Raw genomic sequence first — 27,201 nt, 5'->3', positions numbered from 1 at the left:
CAGGACCGGCTACCGGCAATTAAGACTGACAGGATTAGAACCGAAACACAGAAAAATACATAAAATTAATTAAACCCATCAGATTCTTTCCTGAGACAGGGATTAACTTGTAACCTTTTTCCTAAACAAGATTGTGTGAGATTTAAAAACCCAAAATTTGATACTCACAACTCAAAGACAAGTCTGGTTAACAAAAACAAAGATTTATTGAAAAGAAAATTGAAAATAATAAAGAAAATAAAGAAGAAAGAAAGCGTTTGCAAATGCGGCCTCTTAGACCCTTCCCAAGTTGGATTGGGTTCAAAGAGCACACTGAGCAAGTTTCAAACTAGGCATTTATACTTTCTTTTCTCGATACATGTCCCCCCCCCTAAGAAACTTAAGTTAGTCTTTGAAGTCATCCTTTTTTAACATTTCAAAAGAACTTTGTTGATTACCATGTGTGAATTCTCTGTCTAAGCAGGAAATACTGTAGATGGCCCCCACATCTTAGTGTTACATTTGATACAATTCATTGGTGTTACATTTTATACAATTTATAAAAGAATAACCTTTATTTATTTTCCTTTAATTGGATAAAGGAACTAGCCCAGGGGTAGGCAAGCTCGGCTCTTTTATGACTCATGGACTTCAACTCCCAGAATTCCTAAGTCAGCTGACTCAGGAATTCTGGGAGTTGAAGTCCATGAGTCATAAAAGAGCCGAGGTTGCCTACCCCTGGGCTAGTCCATCAATAGACACTGCTCCCTCCACGAATCAGGAATGACAGTTTGAAAACTCAGAAATTCAAGAATCAAAATTGACAGTTTTGAAAACATACATTTGGAGACCACTCTTTCTAGCTAGCCAAGAAACTTTGCTGAATGTCACTCATCTTAGTTTCTAGCCATTAAATGACTTCTTTGCGGCAGCTCTGCTTCAATTCAATGAATTCTCCAAAGCTGCTTCAATTCAATTAATTCTCCAAAGCGCTGATCGTTGCGCCCCGACTGGAAGAATCCCCAAGAGATTCTTTCCTCTCCATAGTAGGTTGATGTGCCAGGCTACATATACCAATGCAATATACTAAATATCTCTTTTAATTATTAAGACATTAGCTAGTTCCTTTTGTATGTCTTCTGAAACATCTTTTTCCTTATCGTTCTTTTCATCTGTCATTTTAAAATCAGATTAGTCAGTCTTGTCCAGTAAAATGAACTCCTCATCCATTATGTCTTTTAAACACAGTCAATCTATAGAGGCAGAGAGATTAAAATTGGTTAATTAAAAATTAATTAAAGTTAAGTTCTGGGTCACTGTTCAAAAATGGTTCTTGAACTTGATGGCAATGAGGCTATCCCTGAAGAATGACAGAATATCAGAGTTGGAAGGGACCTTGGAGGTCTTCTAGTCCAACCCTTTGCTCAAGGAGGAGACCATTCCAGACAAATGGCTGTCCAGTCTCTTCCTGAAAACCTCCAGTGATGGGGCACCCACAACTTCTGAAGGCAACTAGTTAATTGTTCTCCCTGTTAGCTAATTTTTCCTTAATTCCAGTTAGGTCTCTCTTAAAACACTTCCATCCATTACTTCTTATCCATCTCTTTTTTATTTCTTCTGTGTGTGTGTGTGTGTGTGTGTGTGTGTGTGTGTGTGATTATTGTTACTTCTTGTGTGAGTGCATGCCTATGCACATTTTGAAGTTTTAACTTTGGTCATGTAAACTGAACACACCCAGGTATACAGGGGTGTGTGGCTGGGAAGACCTGCCTAGGAAGAAAAGCAATTGGCCGGCGAGCACAGCAGCATGAAATTGTCCAACGGGAGGCTGAGGTAGCCTTTTCTCAGCAGGATGTTCTTAAAAAGGTTAAGAGCCAAGCCAGCATGAGTCCAGCAATTTAAGGCTGTTGTGCAAATAGATATTGTGGTGATGAATGATTTGCGTTGTAAACCGCCTCCAGTCCTTCTCAAAGTGTTCATGATATTTTTGGATTGGTTTTGTGGTTTGCTGTCTTTTGTGGTCCCTTTTGTACTTGCTAATTGGAAGGATGTGGTGTTTTTTGATTCTTATTGTTTTGAGCCACCCATTTGAAGTAGGGCAGCATCCAAAGGCAATACACAGATCAATAAAACTTTGAAGTAAGGCAGCATCCAAAGGCAATACACAGATCAATAAAACTGAGCAGTTCAGACATCACTTTACACAGGTAATGCTCGACTTACAACCAGTTGTTTAGCAACTGTCCAAAGTTGCAACAGGACTGAAAAAGGTTATTTATGATCCGTCCTCAACACTGACGACTGTCCCATTATCTTTAAGTGTTTTACGTGTTGTAGAAACATTTGTGAAGACAAAAATATTTGAAGCTGCACTTTGGTTTTGCAGCAAGCTAGGTGTCGACTTCTTTTAACTGAAAGAGCATACAAATAAATACAATGAGATGGGGCATCTATTTGCTGACTGCCATTGGCAAAACAGTATTGGGGAGGGGGTTTCAAGAAATTGTGGGGGGCTTGTCCAAATGTGACTGAATTGGGCAGTTACAAAGAGTTACGGAAAACAGAAGTCAGTCATTTTATTTCAGTCATTGACCAGCAAAACAAAACAAAAGAGTCACAATTGATTAGAGTAAAACAAGCTATAAAATCATCTTCTATGTACTACTAAAACTCCCATCTGTAACCTTTAACTGTGCGAAACTGCATAACAGGGCAAAACCTAACAATCCAGGTACCTCAAACGGACTAACTTGTAGAATGCATCCAAAATCTGGCAGAACCATGATTCCTGTGGAATTGAAATTTGGCAAATTTCATGAAATATTTGATGACATAAAACTTTCATAAAGCACATTGTGACGTAATACAAAATATCCTAAGACGTTGCCTGTGGTCCACTGCTGATGTTTGAGCTACGCTGTTCAAGATGGCTGCTTTCAAAGCAGAGACACCTTTGAATGTTTCCCAACTTTTGCAGTGAAGGCAGGACATTAGAAATTCTGTCATTATGGAAGGCCTTGAGGAATCTGCTGAGGGAATATCTCTGAAAGAATGACCCAACAAGTGAAGGGTTGTTTAGTGTAACAATACAAGTAAAATTGCCGGTTGACGTTAGGAATTTGGGATGTATAAATTAATATAGTAATATACAATACAGTTTATACCAGGCAACTAAATGATTGTAATAGCAAAAATGCCAATTTAAAATATAGAGAACTGTTAAAATTAAAACCATGGAAAAGCTATGATTAATTATATAACCAGAGAAAATGTAGGGATGTAATGTATAATGAAGAATACATAAGGAATTATTTTGGTTTCAAAACTAAAAGTTAAGAGTCCAGTTATAATATCCTCACTTGAGGACCATTTGAAGTTACAACAAACTCCCACAACTACTTACAATTGGATTTTGCAGTCCAAAAGCACAATCGCACACAGACGCATACCATGTGATCACATTTTTGGTGCTTGACAATACATTTGTAGCCACTTGTAGTGTCCTGAGGTGACGTGACTGCAAGTTTCCAGCATTTATTTCGGGTTGACAACAAAGGCTCACTGGGTATAATGGATTCATTTACTTAACAACCGTCGCATAAAAAGTTGTAAAATCAGGCACAGTGATACGGTGTCTCACTGAACAACCACCACGACTTGCGACCTTGCTTCTGGGTTCACTTATCATAAGTCGAGGTCTATCTTTATAATGAGTATATTGTGAAAGATTCTGGCAGCCAGTGGAATTAAGGCAAAAACAGGATTCAGTTGACAGTAAAGATCTAAACCATTAAAGTAGAAACGAAATGGAGAGCTGCATTTGAAATGTTTCCAAATGCCAAATACTTAGGAGGTGTTTGAAGTCAAATTATGGCAAATGGTATAAAACATGGGACAATTTTTGGCTGTAACCATCGAAGTAGATTCTGATAGAAGCAATTTGAGCTAGAAAAATCAGCAACCAGGATGTTTGGTGCTGAGCTGGGTTAGTAATTTAAGGGGAGGATCCACACAGAGGGAACAACATCATACAGGGAATCCTCGACTTACAATAGTTGGTTTAGTGACCATTCAGAGTTACAACGGCACTGAAAAAAGTGACTTACGATTGTTTTCCCACACTTATGACCATTGCGGCATCCCCATGGTCACATGATCAAGATCGGGACGCAAGATCGGGGGGGAGGCTGGAAGGGAGGACGAGGGCCTGGGGGAAAGCGAATCTGAACTGGGAAGACCCCTCTCTGTGAGAAAATCTTCCAGGTCCTTTCCTCGGGAGAAGAATGCCAACCCATAGAGTGACTGTTTCCAGAACATTCCTTTTAAACTGGATTGGACAATGAGAGACACACAAAGGGAAGGGACCAAGGGAGGAAAGTTAGCTGGCAAACGCCTGGCGCGAATTCTCCGTTCTGGCTTTACACGACTGTAATTCACATGGCTTCTAGTAAACTACACCTTTCTCAACCAATGGACTTAAGGAGCGTTTTTACTTAGAAGCATAGGTCAGGGGTAGGCAACCTTGGCTCTTTTACGACTCGTGGACTTCAACTCCCAGAATTCCTGAGCCAGCACAGCTGGCTCAGGAATTCTGGGAGTTGAAGTCCACGAGTCGTAAAAGAGCCAAGGTTGCCTTACCCCTGTCTTAGGGGCATGACTGGCGGGGCCCAGGAGAAGAGCCTTTTCTGCTGTGGCCCTCACCACTGAAACATGTTCCCATCAGCACAGCTGGCTCAGGGATTCTGGGAATTGAAGTCCACAAGTCATAAAAGAGCCAAGGTTGCCTACCCCTGGCCTAGGTTGAGGCAGGTATGACATTGGCATTCAACATCTGGGGGGGAAGGACTCCTTATTAGCTACCCCAAACCCCCCACAATTTGCAAAGCCAATAGGAGGTTTGGGTTATTGGCCAAGCAGGCTAGTGGTTCAAAGATCAGGCTGAGCCAAAGAATATTGCAACGTGAAGAGAGAGAGAGAGAGAGAGAGAGAGAGAGAGAGAGAGAGAGAAGTTTCAGGTGATAGAAGACATCTTCCACGATCACTGATTTCCACTCATGAAATCAAATGGCTACTGTTGTCATCCTGGTCGATGAGGAGCTGGTTCACAATAACTGCAAGAAAATACATCAGTTTTCAGAAACATTCCTGCCTCGGTTTTGTAACTCAAACTTCGAAACACAGGGACATTCGTCTGATTAATAAATGAGTGTCAATTCCATCTTTGCTAGCGTCATGGCTGCCATTCTGCTGAGCTGTGCATTGCAAGCTGACAGCCTCAGTAATGGAAGAGGGAGCAGTGGGGGAAGGGATGCAGGGAAGAAACCTGGATGAATCAAAACCAAGCTGCCCCATCCCATCTCAAGGTAACACCAAAAGAATGTGGAACCGATGAATGCACAACGGGGGCGGCAATCTGTTAACACTTAATTGGGCATTGACTGATAACCAGGGGGTTAGCTGGGAACAAGGGAAAGTTAACCGTATCTTTAGCGCACAAAAATCTCAGATCCAGCTTTGCTTCTTCTGTAACCACTTTGGCTTTAGTAAAGTACAGGTAGTCCTCGACACTTCATTTAAGGACCGTTCAAAGTTACAAAAGCACTGGAAAAAAATGACACATGGCCTTTTTTCACTCTTACAACCTTTGCAGCATCTCCATGGTCAGGTGATCAAAATTCAGATGCTTGGCCACTGACTCATATTTATGATGGTTGCAGTGTCCCGGGGTGTCATGCGATCACCTTTTGTGACCTTCTGACAATAGCGATAGCACTTAAGACTTATATACCGCTTCATAGTGCGGTTTGCAGAGTCAGCTTAATTGCCCCCAACAATCTGGGTCCTCATTTTACCAATCTCGGAAGGATGGAAGGCTGAGTCAACCTTGAGCCGGTCAGGATCGAACTGCCAAACCTCTGGCAGCCGGCAGTCAGCAGAAGTAGCTTGCAGAACTGCATTCTGACCACTGTGTCATCATGGCTCACAAGCAAAGTCAATAGAGAAATCAGGTTCACTTAACAATCAGGTTACTAAACTAGCAACTGGAGTGATTCACTTAACAACTGTGGCAAAAAAGGTCATAAAATGGGGCAAAAGTCACTTCATAAATGTCTCACTTAGCAACAGAAATTTTGGGCTCAGTTGTGGTCATAAGTCAAGGACTACCTGTGTACCTTTGGCTAAACATGGACCAGGAATCTTTCTTTTCCAACTGACCAAGTTGGGACCGTTGACAGCTAGTGAGATAAGGAAGTGTGAGCTTGGAGGAGTACTCATGTCTAGATTCATGTCTCCCCAAATACCCCAATATTGGTGCGCCATTTAGTGTTGTGTTATATATAAAACTAGCTATAGGTTATGCATCAAACCATAGCTAAAAGCAAATTATGGCTTACTGAAATTTGTGAACCCAACCATGTAGTCAAACGCCTGATGCTTTCTCATACCTTCAGTAGTTGGGCGCTTGGAAGGGTCATAACTCCGACACTGGTTGATGATTTTCTGTAAATAGGATGGACAATCTTCTCCTAAAGGCTCCTGTATCTTTTCCTTATAAACCTTCTGATAGATTTCTTGAGAGTTGCAACCTAGAATCACAATCAGACAGGTGACAAGAATTCACATAGACGTATATACATATGGCTTGCCTCCAGAAATTGTGGGTGTTCCATCACTGGAGGTTTTCAAGAAAAGATTGGGACATGGTGTTCACTTTTGGGACAACCATGAATTGGATGATTGAGAATCTCCAAAGACATAAAATACCTGTATTTTATTTTTTATTGCTGCCTTCTACCCTTTCTACTTGGACTTTTCATTTCCAAGACACCAATAATGTCAGCAGATTTTGTTGGCCACACCGCAGAGATCTTGTATGTGATGTATTTTAACTTTTAATTTTCCCTGTAAACCGCCTTGAGTCCTACGGGAATAGGGCGGTATATAAATTTAAATAAATAAATTAAATAAATAAATCTTTGTAAAAGCAAAATAATAGGGGGAGTGCTTAAGCAATGCCTGGCTGATCATCTTCTGCGACCATCCCTCCTAGAGTGTGTTGAAAGATGGATCTTTCCTGACTGTTGCAAAGATGGGCCAGACCTGCCCAAGACGAAAAAGAGCAGCAGTTGTGGAAAAGAGACAAGCGGGAAAGCAATGAATCACCCCAAACTGTAGCCAGCTGGTCTTTGCCTCCTCAGATAAAAAGGAAGTTCGGGGATCCTCTGTGCAGATTCAGAAAATCCAACTTCCTCAATCCAAGATCTGGGAAGGTCTTTGACCCAGGTTTCACTTCCACAGGCTCTTGATTCAAAACTCCTCCATTTCGGAAGCCTCCAACGCAGCCAATCTGGAATCAATGTCGTGTCCCTGGACCTCTGCTTGTGCTCTGTCTCCAACTGCTGAGTTGGGCTAAGACCACGGCAAGAGGGAGGGTCTCCATGTTCTTTATCAGCCTTGACCAGAGCTGGGGGGCAAGGGAGCAGTTTCCCTTTAGCAAGACCCCTTCTCTCATCCTGCCTGCAAGCCACTCTGCTTTCCTTCTTCCCTGCTGATGGGGAAGTAGGCCACAGCACGGAGGCTTCCACTGGTCATCAGGAAGACAAATCTGGAGTACTGCTCAAGGGGTATGTAAGGCAGCTTGAGAGGCCTCAGAGCAGAGTTTCTCAAGCTGGGCAACTTTAAGATGTGTGAACTTCAACTACCCCCGCATTTCAACTTTAAGCGGGGTGGACCTCATGGATGGCTGGAGAATTCTGGGAACTGAAGTCAACCCCCATCTCTTAAAGTTGTCAAGGTTAAGAAACACTGCTTGTGGGAATGCCATGAGAAACAGCCCCGACATTAGAGAAGGATTAGGGGTGACATGAAAACTGTCTTCCAGTATTTGAGGGACTGTCACAGAGGAGATTGATTCTCCAAAGCATCTGAGGGCAGGACAAGAAGTAACGGGTGGAAGATCATTAAAGAGAGATCCTGTTGACCCGGAATTAGGGGACAGTATAGGAAATATCAATTGTGAATGTGCAGATGGCCCTACTGTCTTTGGGCTCTTGCAAAGTCCTGGATGCAGGGTCATGAAAGGCCAGCAAGGAAAATACTCAATGTCCTAACCCACCCAAGAACATAGGATATCTTTAGGGAAACATCCCAAAGGGAACATGTTTGTTACTTCTGCTCTCTTATCTACAGTATGCCAGACCTACGGGGTGAAATCTTTATCGTATGCGTGCCAGCTTGGCTGGATGGCCTGCTTATGTAATCAGAAAGAATAAATACAAGGATTTCTTGTCTTTCGGGGCTGCTCTCATTTAGAGGAGCCCGTCTTTTTGTTCAGCTGAATAAAAAACGTAAAGCTTGAAGGCAACTTCTGGTTTCCTGTATTTTTTACCAGCAAAACCTCAGAACCTACCTCGGGGACCACCTGCTGCCGGCGTCAACTTCCCTCCGCCCTGTGCGCTCCCACAGAGAGGGCCTCCTCAGGGTGCCTCCGGTCAGAGAATGTCGGCTGGTGGCCCCCAGCGGGAGGGCCTTCTCTGTGGGCTTTATGGAACCAGCTGCCGGTCGAGCTCCGGACGGCACCGGACCTTCGCTCCTTCCGACGCGGTCTGAAGACCCATTTATTTGAACAAGCTGGCCTGGCCTGATGGGGGATGTTAGGGTTTTTAATGGGTTTTTATATTGTTATTGTTTTATCTGGGCGATTATTTAATTCTTTTTTAATTTTTGTATTCTCTATTTATATGTGCCCTGTTCACCGCCCTGAGTCCCTCGGGAGAAGGGCGGTATACAAATTTAATAAATGAAATGAAATGATAAATGATCACTCCGACCTAGAATTAAGGAGGAATTTCCTGACTAAGAAAGCAATTAAACAATGGAACAGCTTGCCTCCCAACATTGGGTGCCCCATCCCTGGAGGTTTTCAAGAAAATATGGGACTACCATTTGTCCAGGATGCTATAAGGACTCCTGCCTCAGGCAGGGGGCTCGACTAGAAGACCTCCAAGGTCCCTCCCATCCTCACAATTCTATGTTTTTCACAGAGGCTGTGCCACAGAAAGACCCCTATGCCTTTTCTACCTGCAGCATCTTCCCCCATAGAAGAGAAGCCAGACCTCCCCCAGAGAAGACCCCGGCCCTCACCTGAAAAGGGGAGCTTCCCAGTTGCGATCTCCCACAGCACGATCCCAAAGCTGAAAGAAAGGAAGGCAGCAGCTGTCACTCAGAGAAGGAGAGAGCCGGCAGCTCCTTCCCTGCCATTATCAAGAATGGGGATGGTCCGTCTGAGGATGCCCTGCTGGGCTGAGGACACATGGGCCACCAATACTATTCAGGCTCCAAACAAACAAACCACCTCACGGTTCTACTGAAGGCTTTTATGGTTTTCCTATTTTGCAAAGCTAGCTAGCTGTGGCTTTTTCAACAAACCGTGGCTAAGCAAGCTGCTAATGTGTTGTGTAGATGGAGCCACTGTGGGATTCGTGGCCCATGGTCCCACCTTGAACGACACCAAGGGTGTGTCATGGCATTTTGCCCTCTCCCTCCAGGTGGCAGCCTGCAACCAAGGCAGAATCAGTGCTGCCTCCTAGGGTCCCCGTTCTCAAGAGAGGCCTGCCTCCCCTTCTCCCCAGGATCCTGTCTCCACAGTGGACCGCTAGCCGTGACCCGGTCACTCCTGTACAGTAGATTCATTTCTCAAGGAAAGCTGAGTTCACAAATCCTGCTAAGCCTCGAAGTGTGAATCCAGCTACAGTGGCCACTAGTCCTAGGTTTATAGCTTAATATGTTTGTTTGTTTTTTTTTAAAAAAAGTGCAGATTTCCTGAGGATCTGCTGATCCAGTTCTACAGAGGAATTATTGAGCCTGTCATTTGCACCTCAATAACTGTCTGGTTTGGCACTGCAACCAAGCAGGGCAGGTACAGACTTCAACAGATAGAACTGCAGGGGGAAAAAACATTTGCAACCAGCCCGCCTTCCATGAAGGACCTGTATACTGCACGGGTCAGAAAGAGGGCTGAGAAAATATCTGCAGACCCTTCACATCCTGCACATAAGCTGTTTCAACTCCTTCCCTCAGGATGGCGCTATAGGGCATTGCATGCCAAAACAACTAGACACAAAGATAATTTTTCCCCTTGGGTCATCACTTTGCTGACCACCTAATTCCTACCGCACAATATCATTTCTCATCTTTCCTCATCTCTTTCCTACTGTCTTCTCCTATAAATCTTATGATTTATCGATTTCTGTTTGTCACTTATGATTAATGATTGCAACTATGATTTATGAACCATGACCTATTACTTGCTGTTTATATGTACACTGTGAGCTTATGCACTCCAGATACATTCCTTGTGTGTCCGATCATACTTGGCCAATGAAGAATCCTATCCTATCCTATCCTATCCTATCCTATCCTATCCTGTCCTGTCCTGTCCTGTCCTGTCCTGTCCTGTCCTGTCCTGTCCTATCCTATCCTATCCTATCCTATCCTATCCTATCCTATCCTATCCTATCCTATCCTATCCTATGTTGTGCATACACAGTTATTGGAATTTAGTCAAGTCACGGTTAAATAAATTTAGTAGGACATCTGAAATCTGCCACTTCCTCCTTTCATAGTTGCTCACTTGAGGGAATCTCCAGAAAGGAAACTGGGGGAGATTTGATGCCACAGAAATTACAGACATTCGGCCTCTTTTCCCAAAAGGGTCCCTGGAGAGATATGCCTGAGCAGGGTGGGGCACATGTTGCCATAGATTGTGTACTTCCTGCCTGTCTGCACACACACACACACACTTAACCTTGATACTGAATTAACCCATTTTCACAATACTGTGAATTCCAAACAAACGGAAAAGGCTAAACCGCATAGAAACATGCATACACCGGCAATCCTAATCCAATTTCAAATTAATGAAGTTTAACAGGACATAGCAAGGCGGAATTCGGTCTGAACCTGACCCCGTTACCCCTAGGCCATTCTGAGCTCCAGACAACAATGTGTTGACCCAGCATCACTCTTCCTAGCTGCAAAGAGGCAGAAAGGACACATACCTGTATATTTCACTAGCCATGGTGTATGGATGATGTAAAGAGGCCAGGCCCTCTGGACAGATGTAAGCTAAAGAAGAGACCTCTCTGGGAACTTTGTCCTTGCTTTTTTGACTGATGGACGACTCTGTTTGGTCCAGTTTAAATCCTGACAACTGAATGGAACGGAGAGAAAGTGAGTTCTCTGCAGCCTGTTTGGAAGTGCATCGACAAAGAATGGAGTTGTGTTAACAGGGAGTCCCTGTAATTTTGGCATTCACCCACCCAGAGATTCTTCCAAAATCATCCCCCATTCTCATACCTCCCCACAATAGTACAATGAGGGCTTATTTCACCGGTGACGGCTGGGTAATGCTAGGAAGATACTCCCTCAAACACAGCACGACTTCCTAAGGGCAGATTCACATAGGTTTTCCTCCCATTATCTCCAACATGATCACACTGAGGAGAAATACAACCCTGCTCTTACAGTTCCACAACAATTAGGCTTTTATGGTCACTGCCTTTAAGACACAGTTTAAGTGAATCACTATAGTTGTTGAGTTAGTCACACAGTTGTTAAGTGAACCTGTTTTCCCCATTGACTTGGCTTGTCAGAAGGTCGCCAAAGGGGATCACGTGACCCCGGGACACGGCGACCGTCATAAGTATGAACCAGTTGCCATGTATCCGAATTTTGATCACATGACTACGGGGATGCTGCAACGGTTGTAAGTGTGAAAACCATCATAAGTCACTTTTTTCAGTGCTGTTGTAACTTTCAAAGGGTCATTAAATGAACTGTTGTAACTCAAGGATTACCTTTATAGCACAGAAACGCTACATGCAGACCTCACCTTTACACAGTAGCCCTTGGCAACCAAGAATTTGGAACTGTTGATGCAACGATGCAGTTGGCACTTGTCTCCTGTGTGGTGCAACCTGCAGCCAACAAAAAGGAAGAGATTCATCTGGTTCTTACGGACAGTTTATAGCAACAGCAACAGCACTTAGACTTATATACCGCTTCACAGTGCTTTGCAGCCCTCTCTACGCAGTTTACAGAGTCAGCCTATGGCCTCCAACAATCTGGGTCCTCATCTGACTGACCTCGGAAGGATGGAAAGTTGAGTCAACCTTGAGCCAATCAGGATTGAACTCCTGACAGTTGGCATAGCAGTGCTTCTTTTGACATAGAACGTACTGGAATAGAGTTCCGGCACCTTTTTTTTTGATGGATTTTCCAAGTTTTAAAAATAACTTGAAAATTTGATGTGTGGTCCACATGGGCTTGAATCACCCTATCGAGCGTAGCAGATTGGTGGCAAAATCATTACAACGATGCACACAGGCTGCTCGTGCGTCGAATCTGATGCATGCGTACTTCATCCACGCTGGTTGTGATGGTGCTGCTCGGCTTGTGGCACTGCTCAGCTTGTGACTGGTCGTGTGGTTGTGCGCTGAGTGCTTACTGCGGGCAACGACAGTTATGTTTTCTTACACAACTGTTGTGTGGGGGGTGTCTACAGTGATTGACTATGTGTAAAAGGTAAATAATCGTTGGTGAATTGAAAATCTTTTTTTTAACTTTTAGTGCAAAATTTACTATGAACATTTTCCTTAAATACAATAAATTAAATTTATGTTAAACACTGAATATATTATTTTTTAAATAAAAGATTAACAAGACATTAGTTCCAGCACCTTTTTTTCTTACAAACAAAGCACCACAGCAGTCAGCCTGCAATACTGCATTTTAACCACTGTGCCACATGCCTCTTAGGGCAGGGCTAAGCAACCTTGGCTCTTTTATGAGTCCTGGACTTCAACTGCCAGAATTCCTGAGCCAGCACAGCTGGGAGTTGAAGTCCAAGAGTCATAAAAGAGCCAAGGTTGCCTACCCCTGTCTTACGGGCAAGACTGGCGGGGCCCAGGAGAAGAGCCTTTTCTGCTGTGGCCCCACCTCTGGAACATGCTCCCATCAGAGGTGAGATCTGCCCCCACATTCCTGGCCTTCCAGAAGTGCCTAAAAACATGTCTCTCCTGCTTGGCCGGTGGCCCCCCAACAAGGACCTCCTGCATTGGGCCTGGCTGACAAGGCAGAGAAGATCCTTAACCCCCAGGCTGCACATCATCTTGGTTCTTAATGTTTAATCTTTCTGTTCTAATTTTAATTGTTTTAAAGCACTTTTTTTTAAAAAAAAACTTTTTGTTATATTGTAAACTGCCCAGAGTTGCTGTATTAGTGAGATGGGCAAGCACTGCATTTTAATAAACAACTTAATTCAATAAATTTAATCAATAAATAATAGAGACGCCATCTCCTGCAGAAGCCCACTTGATGCCATTTTCCAAATTTGGGACAGATCTGATCCCTTTTGGGGTCTACCACGCAGCCTCCTTGCTGGCTCAAAGATGCCTCACTTTCGTTTGCTGAGGGGTGTCCTCACTGTGGAGTCTCCATCTTGTAACCAACCCACATTTGACGCAGGCAAGAACTTTCAAAGGAGTATTTTCCTGGAAAAACCAAAAATAGACAAAGGGCTCCCACTGACCAGCCCCTCCCATCTGGCTATTGTGTTCTGCAACCCTTGGTCCAGTGGCGGGATTCAGCCGGTTCACACCGCTTTGGCAGAATCAGTGGCTAACTTTTTGTGGCCTGGGCCCAGAATGGACATCCGAAAGCGGCATCCACACAGAGAACCGGTTGTTCCCTTATTTGAATCCCACCATTGCCCTGGTCTTTTTTCTGCTGTGGCCATGCTGCTTAACCAGCAACTTTTCTCTTTCTCTTGTCCTTTCTTCTACGATATGGTTAGGAGACATTGATCTTATGGAAGATCAGCTGCACATTTTTCACAACCATTTCTGCTGATAAGTAGCTTGTGCCTGAGTTCTTCCATGAAATAGAGTAGGGCTTTTCAACCAGTGGCACGGGTACCACCTGTGGTACATTGGCACCTGGCAGGTGGTACTCGACCATACTAGAAAAGTGGTAGCAGGGGAGGGGAATGAGCTGAACCGGTGGCAGCAACGCACAAGCCTGAGCGAGAGACGGTTGGAGCTGCAGGGCTGTCAGGGCTCAGCAGAAGCGCCAGGATCAGCGCCAGGATCCAGCTGGAGCTCAGCACTGATCCTGGCGCTTCTGCTGAGCCCAGAAGAAGCGCCAATCAGCTGGAATGTTGCAGCATCTCCAGGGTCTTGTGATTTACATTCAGATGCTTGGCAACTGATTCATATTTATGACGGTCACAGTATCCCAGGATCATGTGAAGTGACCAAAACCTGCTGCAACCACCCAGCAGATAGATGGGGGGGAATAAAAATCAAACACCCCCTCACCCCATCCCCACTGCCAATCCTCAACAGAAATACTCACAACAATAAAAACCTCGGACAGGAGGAAGAGTGCCACCGGGCAGGCAGGCAGGCAAGTGTCTTGCTCGGCTGTGGCTTGGGGGGCACTTTGTTCACTGCCATTGTAACTTCAAACAGTCACTAAGCGAACTGTTGTAAGTCGAGGACTACCTGTACTTCATCACTTTTTCCCTCCCTTTTTTTTTTGGTCATCAAGCTTTTGACCCCTTGCTAGGCGACTGGTGGTACTCGGATGTTGCCATATCCTAAAAGTGGTACAATGGGTGAAAAGGTTGAAAAGCCCTGAAATAGAGGAAAATGTTTCAAGTGCTGGTCAGTTGAATCCTTGGGAGGAAAGGGTGAAACTGACCAGGCTGGAATGGTGTTTGACCTGGCTGTGTGTGGACAGCTGTTCTGACTGCCTCCATGCTGGTGGGACAGGACCCATCAGAAAACATCTCCTTCCCAAAGGAGGAATTACATCATCAATCAGAATAGAGCTGAAAGGGACCTTGGAGGTCTTCTAGTCCAACCCTCTACTCAAGCAGGAAACTCTATACAATTTGAAACAAGTGACTGTCCAGTCTCTTCTTAAAAGCCTCCAGTAATGAAGCACCCACAACTTCTGGAGGCAAGCTGTTCCATTAGTTAAATGTCCTCTCTGTCAGGAAATCTTAATTCCAGGTTAATTAATCTCTCCTTGATTAATTTTCATCCGTTGGTTCTTGTTTTGCCTTCTGGTGCTTTGGAAAATAAGTTGACCCCTTCCTCTTCTTTATGGCAGCCCCTCAAATACTGGAATACTGCTATCGTGTCACCCATAGTCCTTCTTTTCTCTAGACTGGCCATACCCAGTTCCTGCAACTGTTCTTCATACGTTTTATTCTTTCAGGCCTTTAACCATTCTTGTGGGTCTTCTCTGCACTTTCTGGAGCTTGTTGGCATTATGCTGAAGCTGAAAATTGGGAGGCGTTTGTACAAATTACGGTAAAACTCCAATCTGTGAATGATCTAGAAGGATCTTTGATACATGCACCACCACACGGGGTGTGTGTGTGTGTGTCTGTGTGTGTGTGTCACAAATTCCCAAATCCCAAGTGATGATCTTCCATAAAGTTGCCAGATTCAGATATGAACATTAAAATATCTTGGGTTTTGACAAACTTGCGAGGTTTTCCTAATAATTGAAATTAAATTATATTTTAATGAAGAGGTCCAGCAGGTCCCACAGGAGCCCACGGCAATGATATTGGCTTGTCTTACTTAAATGGTGGTTCTTAGTAGGTGGTTGTGGCAGTTCACTTCCAGGGAAAGATGAGGAACTACTTTTTTACGTTGCATAGGTATATTTTTAATATCTTTAGAGAACTCTGGAGAGGAGCAGTTTGTAGCTGGCCTCAGGGCTCAGTCAATGAGTCATTTGCTATGATCTAAAGCTCATCATTCATGGGCCGGGGTGTCTTGAAGACCACATGGGGAGGCTGGGACTGAGATCCCTGGAAAGGTGAAGCTGAGAAGAGCTGTGGTGGTGCAGCGGTTGGAATACAGCACTGCAGGCCAATTCTGCCCATGCCAGGAGTTCAATCCTGACTGGCTCAAGGTTGACTCAGCCTTCCATCCTTCCAAGGTCGATAAAATGAGGAGCCAGATTTTGGGGGGGGCAATATGCTGACTCTGTAAATCACTTAAAGAGGGCTGTAAAGCACTATGACCTGGTATATAGGTCTAAGTGCTATTGCTAAGTGCTAAGGAAGGATGGGAGAAAGAGGAAAGAGGGAGGGAGGGAGGGAGGGAGGGAGGGAGGGAGGGAGGAAGGAAGGAAGGAAGGAAGGAAGGAAGGAAGGAAGGAAGGAAGGAAGGAAGGAAGGAAGGAAGGAAGGAAGAGCCCTGGTGGCACAGTGGTTACAATGCAGTATTGAAGGCTAACTCACTGCTTACTGCCAGGAGTTCAATCCTGACCGGCTCAAAATTGACTCATCCTTCCAACCTTCCGAGGTCGGTAAAATGAGGGCCCAGATTGTTGGGGGCAAATATGCTGACTCTGTAAATTGCTCAGAGAGGGCTGTAAAGCACGGTGAAGTGGTATATAATTCTATCGCTATTGTCAGCGCAGGATAAGACGAGAACCGATGCTGAAGACCAACCCCCCAGGAGCAGCTTCTCCTTCTCCCCGCCAGCCACACACACCTGTACAGCCCAGTGGCCGCATCCGAAGCCATGTCACTGCGAACCTTCCAGGATAGGTCCTTTTCCTTTCTCAACACTTCCCTCAGGGTGCCTTTTTCACAGAACTCCGTGACGATGGAGAACTGGGGGACCAGCCCTGAAGGAACAATGATCCTCCATGAGTGGGTGCTACCCCTGGGAGCCTTCCCCACTTAGCTCTCCTGGCCCGGGTGCTCCGTTCCTCAATCTATCAGATTCTCAGTCACCCAGGTCATACAGTAGTTTGCAGACAGAACATGTTAGGAATGCCATAGATTGGGGACTGTCATCTGGTGGGACCGCAGAAAAGGGACTTCCCGGTGGTGGCCATGCCATCGTTCCTCTGAGGTAACGGTTGGCCTCTATTGCTTTTCCAAATGAATCTAAAATGTGGTTTTGGCCAGTGAACCTGGGTCCTGCGAATGGAGACGGAACTGATCAAGCAGGTGATTTGATTGTGCTGTTGCTGCCATTGGGGTTGGGATGGGTTTTATTATATGAGGGATTTTTAAAATTTTGTAAGCTGCCTGGAGTCACCTATGTATGAATTGGGTGGCTATATAAATTTATTTAACAAAGAAACACACGGTCTATTCTCAGAAAGCCAATAGGAAAAGTCCCCCAAAGTGTCCCTTCCATCTTGTTTCCCCCCCCCTTTTTTCTTGGCAAGTGGTCCCACCTTGAAACACAGCAGTGGGTGGAAACCACTTCACTTTTATTCCTCTAAAAGTGCAAATGAGAAACCATGTGTGTGGGGGGGTGTGGGGGGGTGTGTGCGTGCGTGCGTGCATCTGCGTGTTTGTGTGAAGTTTGGAAACAAAGAAGTTGGTGTTCTCTGTGCGGTCCCTTACTTCTGCTTTTCGTTCAATGAAAAGGAGTTAAGCAGAGGAGGGGGTGGTGTAGGTGGGTTCCCTGTGCTGTTCTGGCTTGGGATTGAGGAATGGTCTCAAAGATGTTCAGGAGGCAACTGGACTTTCTCGTTTTATGTTGAAGACATTTCGCTTCTCACCCAAGAAGCTTCTTCAGCTCTGACTGGATGGTGGGGAATGGAAGGATTTATACTCCTTGCAGACAGCTGCTCATTTCCCTTCCTTTAGAGAGTGGTTGAGGCCTCTTGCAGGTTTATCTGTGTCCTCAGGGTCACCTGAGTGGTGCAAATGGGTGTGGAGCCCTCTTGGAACTGCTAAAGGACTGACTTGTAGACTGGAGATAGATGATGTCGTATCCCTCCCCCTCTGTTGAGAATGGCTGTTCAGTGTTGACCTAGATGGCCTCTTTGACCCCTCTTTCAAACCAGCGGTCCTCTCTGTCCGAAATGTGGACTTTGCTGTCTTCGAAAGAGCGGCCTTTGTCTTTTAAAGGCAGGTGGACTGTTGAATCTTGTCCCGATGGGTTTGTTCTCCTATGTCAGTGATGGCGAACCTTTTAGAGACCGAGTGCCCAAAAACCACCCCCGCCCCCCAGCCCGCCCCTTCTCCACCCCGCCCTGCCCCCAGCCCACCCCCGCTCCATTCCCCACCCCACCCACCCGCAGGGCCACTCACCGCCTCCACGGCCTGCCGCAGATCGCCATGGTGGCCCAGCAGCACCATGGTGGCCACGCCCTCTGCCCGCACCCCACAGCATCAATTGCGGGTAACGGGGCCTGGGGGCGGAGTCTTGTCCCTGCTGCCCGGCTGCCATGTCGTTGGCTATGCTGCTCCACGCGGGCCGTGCTCGGGGGCGTCTGTCCTCCAGGGGGGCTGCTGGTGAGGAGGGGACCGTGGGGGTAGGCGGGGCTGGGGCAATGGCACGCATGCCCACAGAGAGGGCTCTGAGTGCCGCCTCTGGCACGCGTGCCATAGGTTGGCCACCACTGTCCTATGTTGTGCCATGCTAGGTTATGAAGCGACATGTCTTCCAAGAGGAAACCAGAAAGTCCAGTTGCAACTGGCACTTTCCGATTTTACTGAACTTGATCAAAGAGCCTTTCTTCCTCTCCAGGATCCCCAAGGCTGTTCTGAGACCAACTTTAGTTTCAACCAAGTGGGGATAGAGAGATCCTTGGGGACACAATCCTGTGGCCTCTGCAATCTCCTGGTTGAATCACAGCGCGTGCATGTACAGGTAATCCTTGACTTACAACCATTCATTTAGTGACTATTCGAAGTTACAGCGGCACTGAAAAGAGTGACTTATGACTGAGTTTCACACCACTGCAGCATCCCTGTGGTCACATGATCAGAATTCACACAACCGGCAATTGGTTCACACTTATGACGGTTGTAGTGTCCTGGGGGCGTGTGTCTGTCATGTGATCCCCTTTTGTGACCTTCAGACAAATAAACTTAAGGGAGAAGCCAGTTTCACTTAACCACCGTGTTAACAACTGTACTGATTCACTTAACAGATGTGGCAAGAAAAGTCATAAAATGGGGCAAAACCCGCTTAGCAACCCTCTCACTTAGCAAAGAAATTTTGGGCTCACTTGTGGTTGTAAGTCGAGGATTACATAGCTGGCTGGGGAATTCTGGGAGATGAAGCCCACCCATCTTCAAGTTGCTAACTCTGAAAAACAGCAAGTTGGAATGAAATACACACATCTGGCTCATATGCAAGACCAGGTTTTGTGCAAAAAGCTATCTGTGGCTACGTTAAGCTCCTTGCTGGGAGAGCTGAGGCTGAATGGCGGCGCCTATGAGATCCTGCCCCTGGAGTCTGGATCCCCGCTCAGAGCTTTCCACAATCGGTTGAAGAGCTGGGTCTGAAAAGCCGGCAATAAACCTTGCAATTCTGCCAATATGGATTGATGGCACCATTATTACAGCCTCTCCTCACTTCCCTTTTTCTGCAGAAAACCCTCCCCTTACTCTGCACAAAGAGTGTGGGTGAAGTTAGAGGAGGTTGCATCAGTCCTCGGCGTATATCCATTCATTTAGCGACTGAAGTTACAACGGTGCTGGAAAAAGTGACTTGTGGCCATTTTTCACTCCCACAACCATTGCAGCATCCCCATGGTCACGTGATTTACATTGGGACGCTTGACAACTGGCTCATATTGATGACGGGTTGCCATGTCCCGGGGTCACGTGATCCCCTTTTGCAACCTTCTGACAAGCAGAGTCAATGGGGAAAGCCAGGTTCATTTAACAACTGGCAAAAAAAAGGTGGTGAAATCTGGCACGGCTCACTTAAAAATCGCCTTGCTCAGCGATGGAAATTCTGGGCCCGACTGTGGTCATCAGCCCAGGACAACCTGAATTCATCCCTCTTCTTGAAATCCAAGGCCAGCCCCCCCAGGGTCTTACCGCTTTCGTCAATGCAGATCCCATACAAGCGCACGATGTAGGACGACTCCAGCCTCTTCAGCGTTCTGATCTCCTCCTCAAAGATCTGCCTCACTTTCCTGTGAGAAACCGGGCACAGTCAGTCTTTGGCAGGAGCTGCTGGCCTGGCCCCCAAGCCCCACCCAAGGAGAGGGAAGGACTCGTTTAATTCAGAGCTGTAATGGAATCCCCCGCCCATATTTTGGGTAATCCAAAACCTCTCACTGGGAATCGACTTCGGCTGGCAACTCTGCACTGACCTTGGCTGATCTCAGAAGCCTGAGAAGGTCAGTCCTTGGATGGGAGACCACTCAGAAACCAAATCCAGAAGGGCAGGGGTATCCCAGAAAAAAAGGCAAAAGCAACAGCCAGCCACTTGCTGCCAAGAAAATGCCGATTTGGATGCATCACATGTATGACATGAGGAGAAGGGCACCAGAGGAGGTGCTGGTGATCCAGGGGGTGTCCCCCCACCTCCCGGAAAAGTCCCTTTAGCCTTTATGCTGGTATCATTCTGGAGAGCCATGGAAAGAAAACTTTCTCAGAGATCCCTCGGTCAGCCCTGCCAGGTAGGTCATGTCAGGAAACCAACCCTGAACCAACCAAGCCTAGAACTAGAACTTCATTGAGATTGGCCATAATGACATAATCCTGCAGGTCTACTTAAACTTTGCCTCCCCTCCCTCTTTCTTGCATTACAGCAGCATTTAAGGGCCATATTCTAAATACAGAGGTCTACATGGACATATCCCCCAGGTAATCACTAAAGTCACTGAGGGTAATGCATTTTCAAATCTGTGCAAATAAATGAATACATTTATCACTAGAAGACAGCTTTTCTTTTTCCTTCCGTGTCTGATTCTCAGAGACTTCTTCAGTTCCTGCAGGGTTGTTGTTGTTTTTTGGATACATTTTTTTATCTATCTCCTAAGTTAAAATACAAAATAAAGAAAAATAAAAAGGAAGACAAGCATACAAACAAACAATGAGCACGGACAATAAAAATAAAAAACGTGTACAAAAAAATAACAAATGACAAGTATTTCCCTGCAGTTTTCGTGGAGAGAAAGTGATGGGCCTAAGGACACTCAGCTGGCTTTGTGCGCAGCCATGGTGGTGCAGTGGTTAGAATACACTACTGCAGGCTAACTCACTGCTCACTGCCAGCAGTTCGATCCTAACCAGCTCAAGGTTGACTCAGCCTTTCATCTTTCTGAGGTCGGTAAAATGAGGAGCTAGATGGTTGGGGGCAAGAAGCTGACTCTGTAAACCGCTTAGAAAGGGCTGTAAAGCGCTGTGAAGCGGTGTATAAGTCTTAAGTGCTATTACTGTTTGTGTCTAAGGTGGGAGTAGAAATCAGTTTCCCATCCTGATGGCTTAACTGTCGTGGTTCCGATAGATGAAACCCATGAAGAGAACGTCCAGGCAAAATTCTTCCTTAAGGAACATTTTCTTTGGGAAACAAAGTATCGGTACTACATAGTTGAACCCAAAAACTAAATTCCCTTCCCTAAAGTGCAACTCCCACCCCCAATAAGCTGTCATAAATCACATTTCCCAATTAGCTAAAAGTATGGGCTTTCTCCCCAGCTCCTCAGCCCGCCAAAACGTTATCAGCTCCTCCTTGGGTTTCCACAGCAGCGTTATTATTCTCACACACACACACACACACACACACACACACACACACCGCTGCACCTGATTTCTAAAAGCAAGGAAAAGGACAGTAAAGGAGAAGAGAAAATGGCTGCATTTTCATCAGTTATCAAAGCGGGAACACCCGTTTGCAGCATTGCTATTAACCACCTCAAACTGACTGTTCAGAAAGACAACTTTCTCCAACTTCAGTGGAGCAAAGATCAAAGGGGGAGGTGAGAACAGCAGGGATAAATGATGTGAAAAGAAGAAAGTGGACATAGCAGCTGGAGGAAAAAGTTGGCTTAACTTTTTGACCTGAATAGAAGGCTCTCCCACCATCCCCACAACCATCCTTCACTCACTTTGTGTTGATGGTCACAGGGTTTTTGAAGACTTTGATGGCCACCGGACTTTTGTAATATTCTCCTTTGTACAGGATATGATCTTTCATCTCTAACAGAAAGGTCACCTTTGTTAAAAAGTGCTTGTTTATCTCTGTGATTTCTGCATAAGCTTCTTCCTGCTGCCCTGGAAACAGGATTGAATGGAACAAAAAGAGAGAGGGGGGGGGGGAAATGAGGCTAACATCTTGCACTTTTCACTCACAAAAATAAAAACCAGCCCGAGGGATAGAGGGACTTTTCAGCAGCATCTGAAGAATGAGGCAAAAAAGGTCAAAATGGTGGCTGAGGCAGAATGACTGAATCTCTGCGTGTTTTTATGTGCATTATGTGCATTGTATTATCCTATTGTAAGCCACTCAGAGTCACCTTGAACTGCAAAATGGGTGGCAAAAATGTCTGGATTGTGGACGTGGCAGTACTTGGAGACAGCAGAAGAGGAGAGGAGAGGAAAGGAGGAGAGGAGAGGAGAGGAGAGGAGAGGAGAGGAGAGGAGAGGAGAAGATAACAAAATACAAAGACCTGCAAATAGAAATAGCACAACTGTGGCAAAAGCAAGCAAAGGTAGCACCAATAGCAATCCTAAAACATTGGGAGCTCCCTTGAGCACCGTCAGTACTGACAAAATCAGTCAATTGCAAAAGGGTTTTGTTTGGAACAGCTGACATCCTTTTAAGGAGACCTCTAACATCATCAAACATCCATTTCAGACTATCCCAGGTCCCTGGGAAGGACTCGATCGGCGGGCAAAATGCCAAATCCAGCCAGAACATCTGGTTGCCTGTGCAATAAACCACAATAATAAAACAATTACACGCATATCTGGATACCACTGTAAAAACTGGAAGGAAAAGGCAAGACGCAAAGGTGTTTTCTTTCAAAAGGTGACCGGACTTTCTTGTTTTGCTTGAAGATGTTTTGCTTCTCATCCAAGAAGCTTCTTCAGTTCTGACCAAATGGTGGAGAATGGAAAGATGGATGTGCTTTGCAGTCATCTGGTCGTTAGTACTCTTTCTAAGAGTTGTTGAGGCCATTTGGATGTTTATCTGGGTCCTGTGGTCTGTGATTTTTTCCAGGAAATCCATTCATACTCCCGCACCATCCGAAGGGTGTTGATCCCAAAGCGCATCGCTAAATGTTATGGAGATTCTCGGCCATCTGGCTCACGGTTGTCCCAAAGGTGCTTTTTTCAAGAGGCAACTGGACTTCCTTTGTTTTTGCTTGAAGACATTTGGCTTCTCATCCAAGAAGCTTCTTCAGTGCTAATGACCAGGAGACTGCAAGGAATATAAATCCTTCCATCTCCCCCCCCCCTCAGTCAGAACTGAAGAAGCCTCTTGGATAAGAAGCAAAATGTCTTCAAGCAAAACAAAGAAAGTCCAGCTGCATTTTGAAAAGCACCCTTTGGGCCAACCACGACCTTGGATGAGCGAGAATCTCCATAGAAAAGAAAAAGGCAAGACAGAGTTTTTCTACCCGACACTATTTTTATTGGGAAATGGTGCAAAATACCTTCTATCATTCTTCTTTCCTCTTGTAGGTTTTGGTGTGCTGGGTTGTCTCTGTGGATAGGTTGCATCCATCCATAGTGCTAGATTTTTTTTAAAAAAAAGTTTCTTTTTCCCTTCCAGTTTTTGTAGCAGCATCTATACGTGTTTGTGCGCTTGGCAGCCAGTTGCCTAACGGCGGCAATATTCATGTTCTGGTGTTGACTGTCGCATGCAGTCACGGATTTCAGGCCTGGGTCATCCTCTCTGCATGGCAGGGAATCATGATGGTCTCTTTTGAAGACAGAGAGAAGCTGCTAAGATCTCAAAATACCAGGAAATGGTACTGCTGACTGTTGTTGTCATGATGCAACAATCTGAATACAAAGGTTGGAAGGTCATGAAAATAGGGGCCTTCTCCAACTTTAATTTGTGGCCCAAAAAGCATACTTAGATGTGTAAGACTGGAGGCTTTTAAGAAGAGACTAGAGTCTAGACCAGGGGTAGGCAACCTTGACTCTTTTATGACTCGTATGCTTCAATTCCCAGAAATTCTGGGAGTTGAAGTCCACAAGTCATAAAAGAGCCAAGGTTGCCTACCCCTGGTCTAGTAGACAGTCACATCTGAGATGGTATAGGTTCTCCTGCTTGAGCAGGGGGCTGGACTAGAAGACCTCCAAGGTTCTCTACTCTACTCTACTGACACTTCCAGAAGAAGACAGAACATAGGGCAGCTTTCCCTGATGAGAATCCCACAGAGGAACCAAACACCAGAATTTCCACCCTGCATGAGTTAGCTTCTTATCTCCCATTGAAGATGCCTCCCCAAACCCTTTATGTAGCTGGGATGGCTTTTCCTGACTTTAATTGCTTGGAAACATTTGGAACTTACTAGAGAGGGCGAGAGAGATCTCCTGTCCCATTTTTCAAAGGAAGGATATTTCAGCAAAATACAGCCCTACCTCTGGCCATCTCCTTCCAACAAACTTTGTCTTCCGCTAGATCTTGGCAGCATTCCTTGCTCACCACACACTTCTCGAAGCTTACTAGCACCTTCTGCTCCACCTGCAGCTGCAGCAAAAGTCCTTGACCCATGTCACCGAAGCGCTCATTCAGATCTGCAAACTCTTCCAGCATCTCACCAGCCTTCATAAACCTCTCCAGCATGTTATGGCTATTGTGCTTCTCAAAAAGTTTCTGGGCTTCAAGCAAAAGGTCCAACATCTTCTGCAGCATCCATTTCAGACTGGAGGACAGGTTGCTGGTGGACTGAACCTGGAGGAGCTCAATAGGTCTCAGAAGGGTCTCCATGCGCTTGACAAGGCGCTCTTTCTGCTTCTTGCAGTACTTCATCTGCTGATATTGACCGTAGATGATTTTCGCAACTGCTAGAATGCGCTCCACGATGTCCATGGCTGCAAGGACAACCCCATGAACAAAGCATGACTCAACTAGAATGGGACCTTCATTTAACCCTGCTACAGTAGACAACTTGCGATAGACCACAAATTGTTTCTTGAAGCCTGTCCCATTTCGTTATTCGGAATCCTAAGCAACAAACCATGAGAATGGTAGTTCTACAGTTCAGGGAGGAGGCCCTCAGGCCCTCCACGGAATTACACTTAGCAAGCTTCTTTGGCAAAAGTAAACCACCATCACCTTGGAGATTCTCAGTCATCCAGGTCATGGCTGGACTCAGGTGACCTTGAAGACACAGATAAATCTCCAAGTGGCCCCAACGACTCTCTAAAAGAATGCAAATGACCAGCTGTCTGCAAGGAGTATAAATCCTTCCATTCCCCACCCACCAGTCAGATCTGAAGAAGCTTCTTGGATGAGAAGCAAAAAGCCTTCAAAGAAAAACAAGAAAGTCCAGTTGCCTCCTGGAAAAGCACCTTTGGGACAACCAGGACCTGGATGACTGAGAATCTCGGTAGACGTGTAACCATTTGGTTTTTAGTGACAGCATTCTTTTCACTGCGAATGGAGTTGAGAGTCCTGCTTTCCCAGAAGACCAAGCTGGGGCAGGGCTGCCATCCATTTTCAGTGCCAAGAAAACCTCAGACTGGAAGAAGATAGTAAGAACTGAAGTCAGCTTGAAGTAAAGCTTACTTTGGCATAGCATGGGATGCAAGGATAGCATTATAACTCTACCTTGGGCAAAGTGGCCTCCATGAAAAGTCTAATAAAGGATGTGAGCAGGTCCCCTCCAGCTCTTCTCTACTCAGTTCCTCCCCAGCTAACAATTTTTGTAAGTTCAACCTGGCCTCAGCAAGTTAAAACTGTGTGAGACGTCTCCCTGGGGGGTCCCCCCAGCCCTAGAAGCAGCGGCACTTTTCTTTCTCCTTCCACCCCCTCCAGCTTACCTCGTGTCTCTAAGATGGCTTCTCCTGGTCTATCTCTGGGTTCAAAAGGTGCTTTCAAACCCTCAGCAAAACTCCTGCAGTTCCTCTTTTCCAGATGTTGGCCTCTACTTCCTGGCGCAGAGTGACGAAAGGGATTGCGCAAGTTGGGAAACTCTTGTGTGTTGCTTAAGTTTGAGTTTCTGAAGATACTCCAAGCTCGGAGGAAGACTTGTTAAAAATCTGGGATGAATGAATGATTTAATTTTCATCCTGCTTTTATTGCTTGATAAAGGTTGCAAACATACTTGACGTTCCTTCCTCCAGCTATTTTCCCCACGGTAACAATCCTGTGAGGTAGGTCGGGCTGAGTGAGAGAGTGACTGGTTTTCTTAGCTAAGAAGGGATTAGAACTCACCATCTCCTGATTTCTAGGCCAGTACCTTCACCACCACACCAAAATGGCTCCCATTCATGTTTTTTTGTCACACAGCCAGATGTTTAAATTGGATTTAACATTTTTTTTATCCATCTATCAAGTCCTTCCTAAGGATCTGGAATAGGCAGATGTTGCTTGATGGTGTTAAAAATATCACAGGATGTAAACTGTTTCCAGTAAAGCTGACTTTTGCAATTGACAGGTGACTTTGTCAGTGTTGATGGTACTCAAGTGGTGCTCCAGATGTTTTAGAATTGCAGTCAGGGTGCCTATCGTTATCAACACTGTCTTTGCTTCCTTTTGCCAAAGTCATTCTAGGTCTATTGTCTTTGTATTTTGTTATCTTCTCTAGTTCATTCTCTTCTCTTCTGCTGTCTCCACGTAGTGCCATGTCCACCATCCAGATCTTTTTGTGTCTTTCATATCAATAATTATTAAGTCTGGAGTGTTTGTTATTTTTATTGCCTTAAAATGCCAGAACCTGCTACTGCTGGTTAGTAGCAGGTTAGTGACAGTGAGGCTATACACAGACATTGGAAGCTGTTTAATATTTCAGAATGTGCAAGCTGACATGGGTTTGTCAAGAACAGACCATGCCAAACAAATAGTATTTCATTCTTTGACAAAGTGACTAAATTGGTGGATCCGCAAAATGCTGTGGACATAGTATACTTGGATGTCAGTAAGGCATTGGACAAAGTAGACCACAACCTACTTCTTACTAAGTTAGAAAAATGTGGGATAGACATCATCCCTAGATGGGTTTGTAACTGGCTGACAAACTGCACTCAACAGATAATCCTTAATGGAACCACATCTGTACAGAGATTCCCATCTCCCTCCAGCTGATGATCTTCTGCACCTGAGTCAGTTTTCTCTTCAGATCAGCTGAGAAACTCCTTAACCAATAATGCTAAACTCTTTGGATCCCGCAGCAGTGATGCTTGGTAGAAGGAGGAACAAAACCAGGGGAACCATCAGCCCTTTGAGGTAGGCTACTTCAGACATGGAT

The 27,201-nt window shown here is 45.3% G+C and overlaps 1 protein-coding gene across 1 annotated transcript; it reads right to left on the bottom strand.

Annotated features, from left to right (window-relative positions):
- Window positions 1–187: 187 nt before the first annotated feature.
- Window positions 188–25,821, bottom strand: MLKL (mixed lineage kinase domain like pseudokinase). The gene is made up of 11 exons (XM_081335962.1): window positions 25,775–25,821; window positions 24,371–24,823; window positions 21,883–22,048; window positions 19,865–19,962; window positions 16,560–16,695; window positions 11,873–11,957; window positions 11,040–11,191; window positions 9,124–9,173; window positions 6,426–6,566; window positions 2,203–5,090; window positions 188–1,232 (listed from the first exon to the last, which is right to left on the bottom strand). Exons 2-10 carry the CDS (start codon window positions 24,819–24,821, stop codon window positions 5,032–5,034), a joined length of 1,338 nt encoding a protein of 445 aa, XP_081192088.1. The 5' UTR covers window positions 24,822–24,823; window positions 25,775–25,821; the 3' UTR covers window positions 188–1,232; window positions 2,203–5,031.
- Window positions 25,822–27,201: the final 1,380 nt, after the last annotated feature.

Source organism: Vipera berus (assembly GCF_964194415.1).
Source record: "Vipera berus genome assembly, chromosome: 10".
Lineage (NCBI taxonomy): Eukaryota > Metazoa > Chordata > Lepidosauria > Squamata > Viperidae > Vipera > Vipera berus.
Note: the sequence above shows the minus strand (reverse complement) of the source record. Positions and strands in the feature narration are given on the sequence as shown.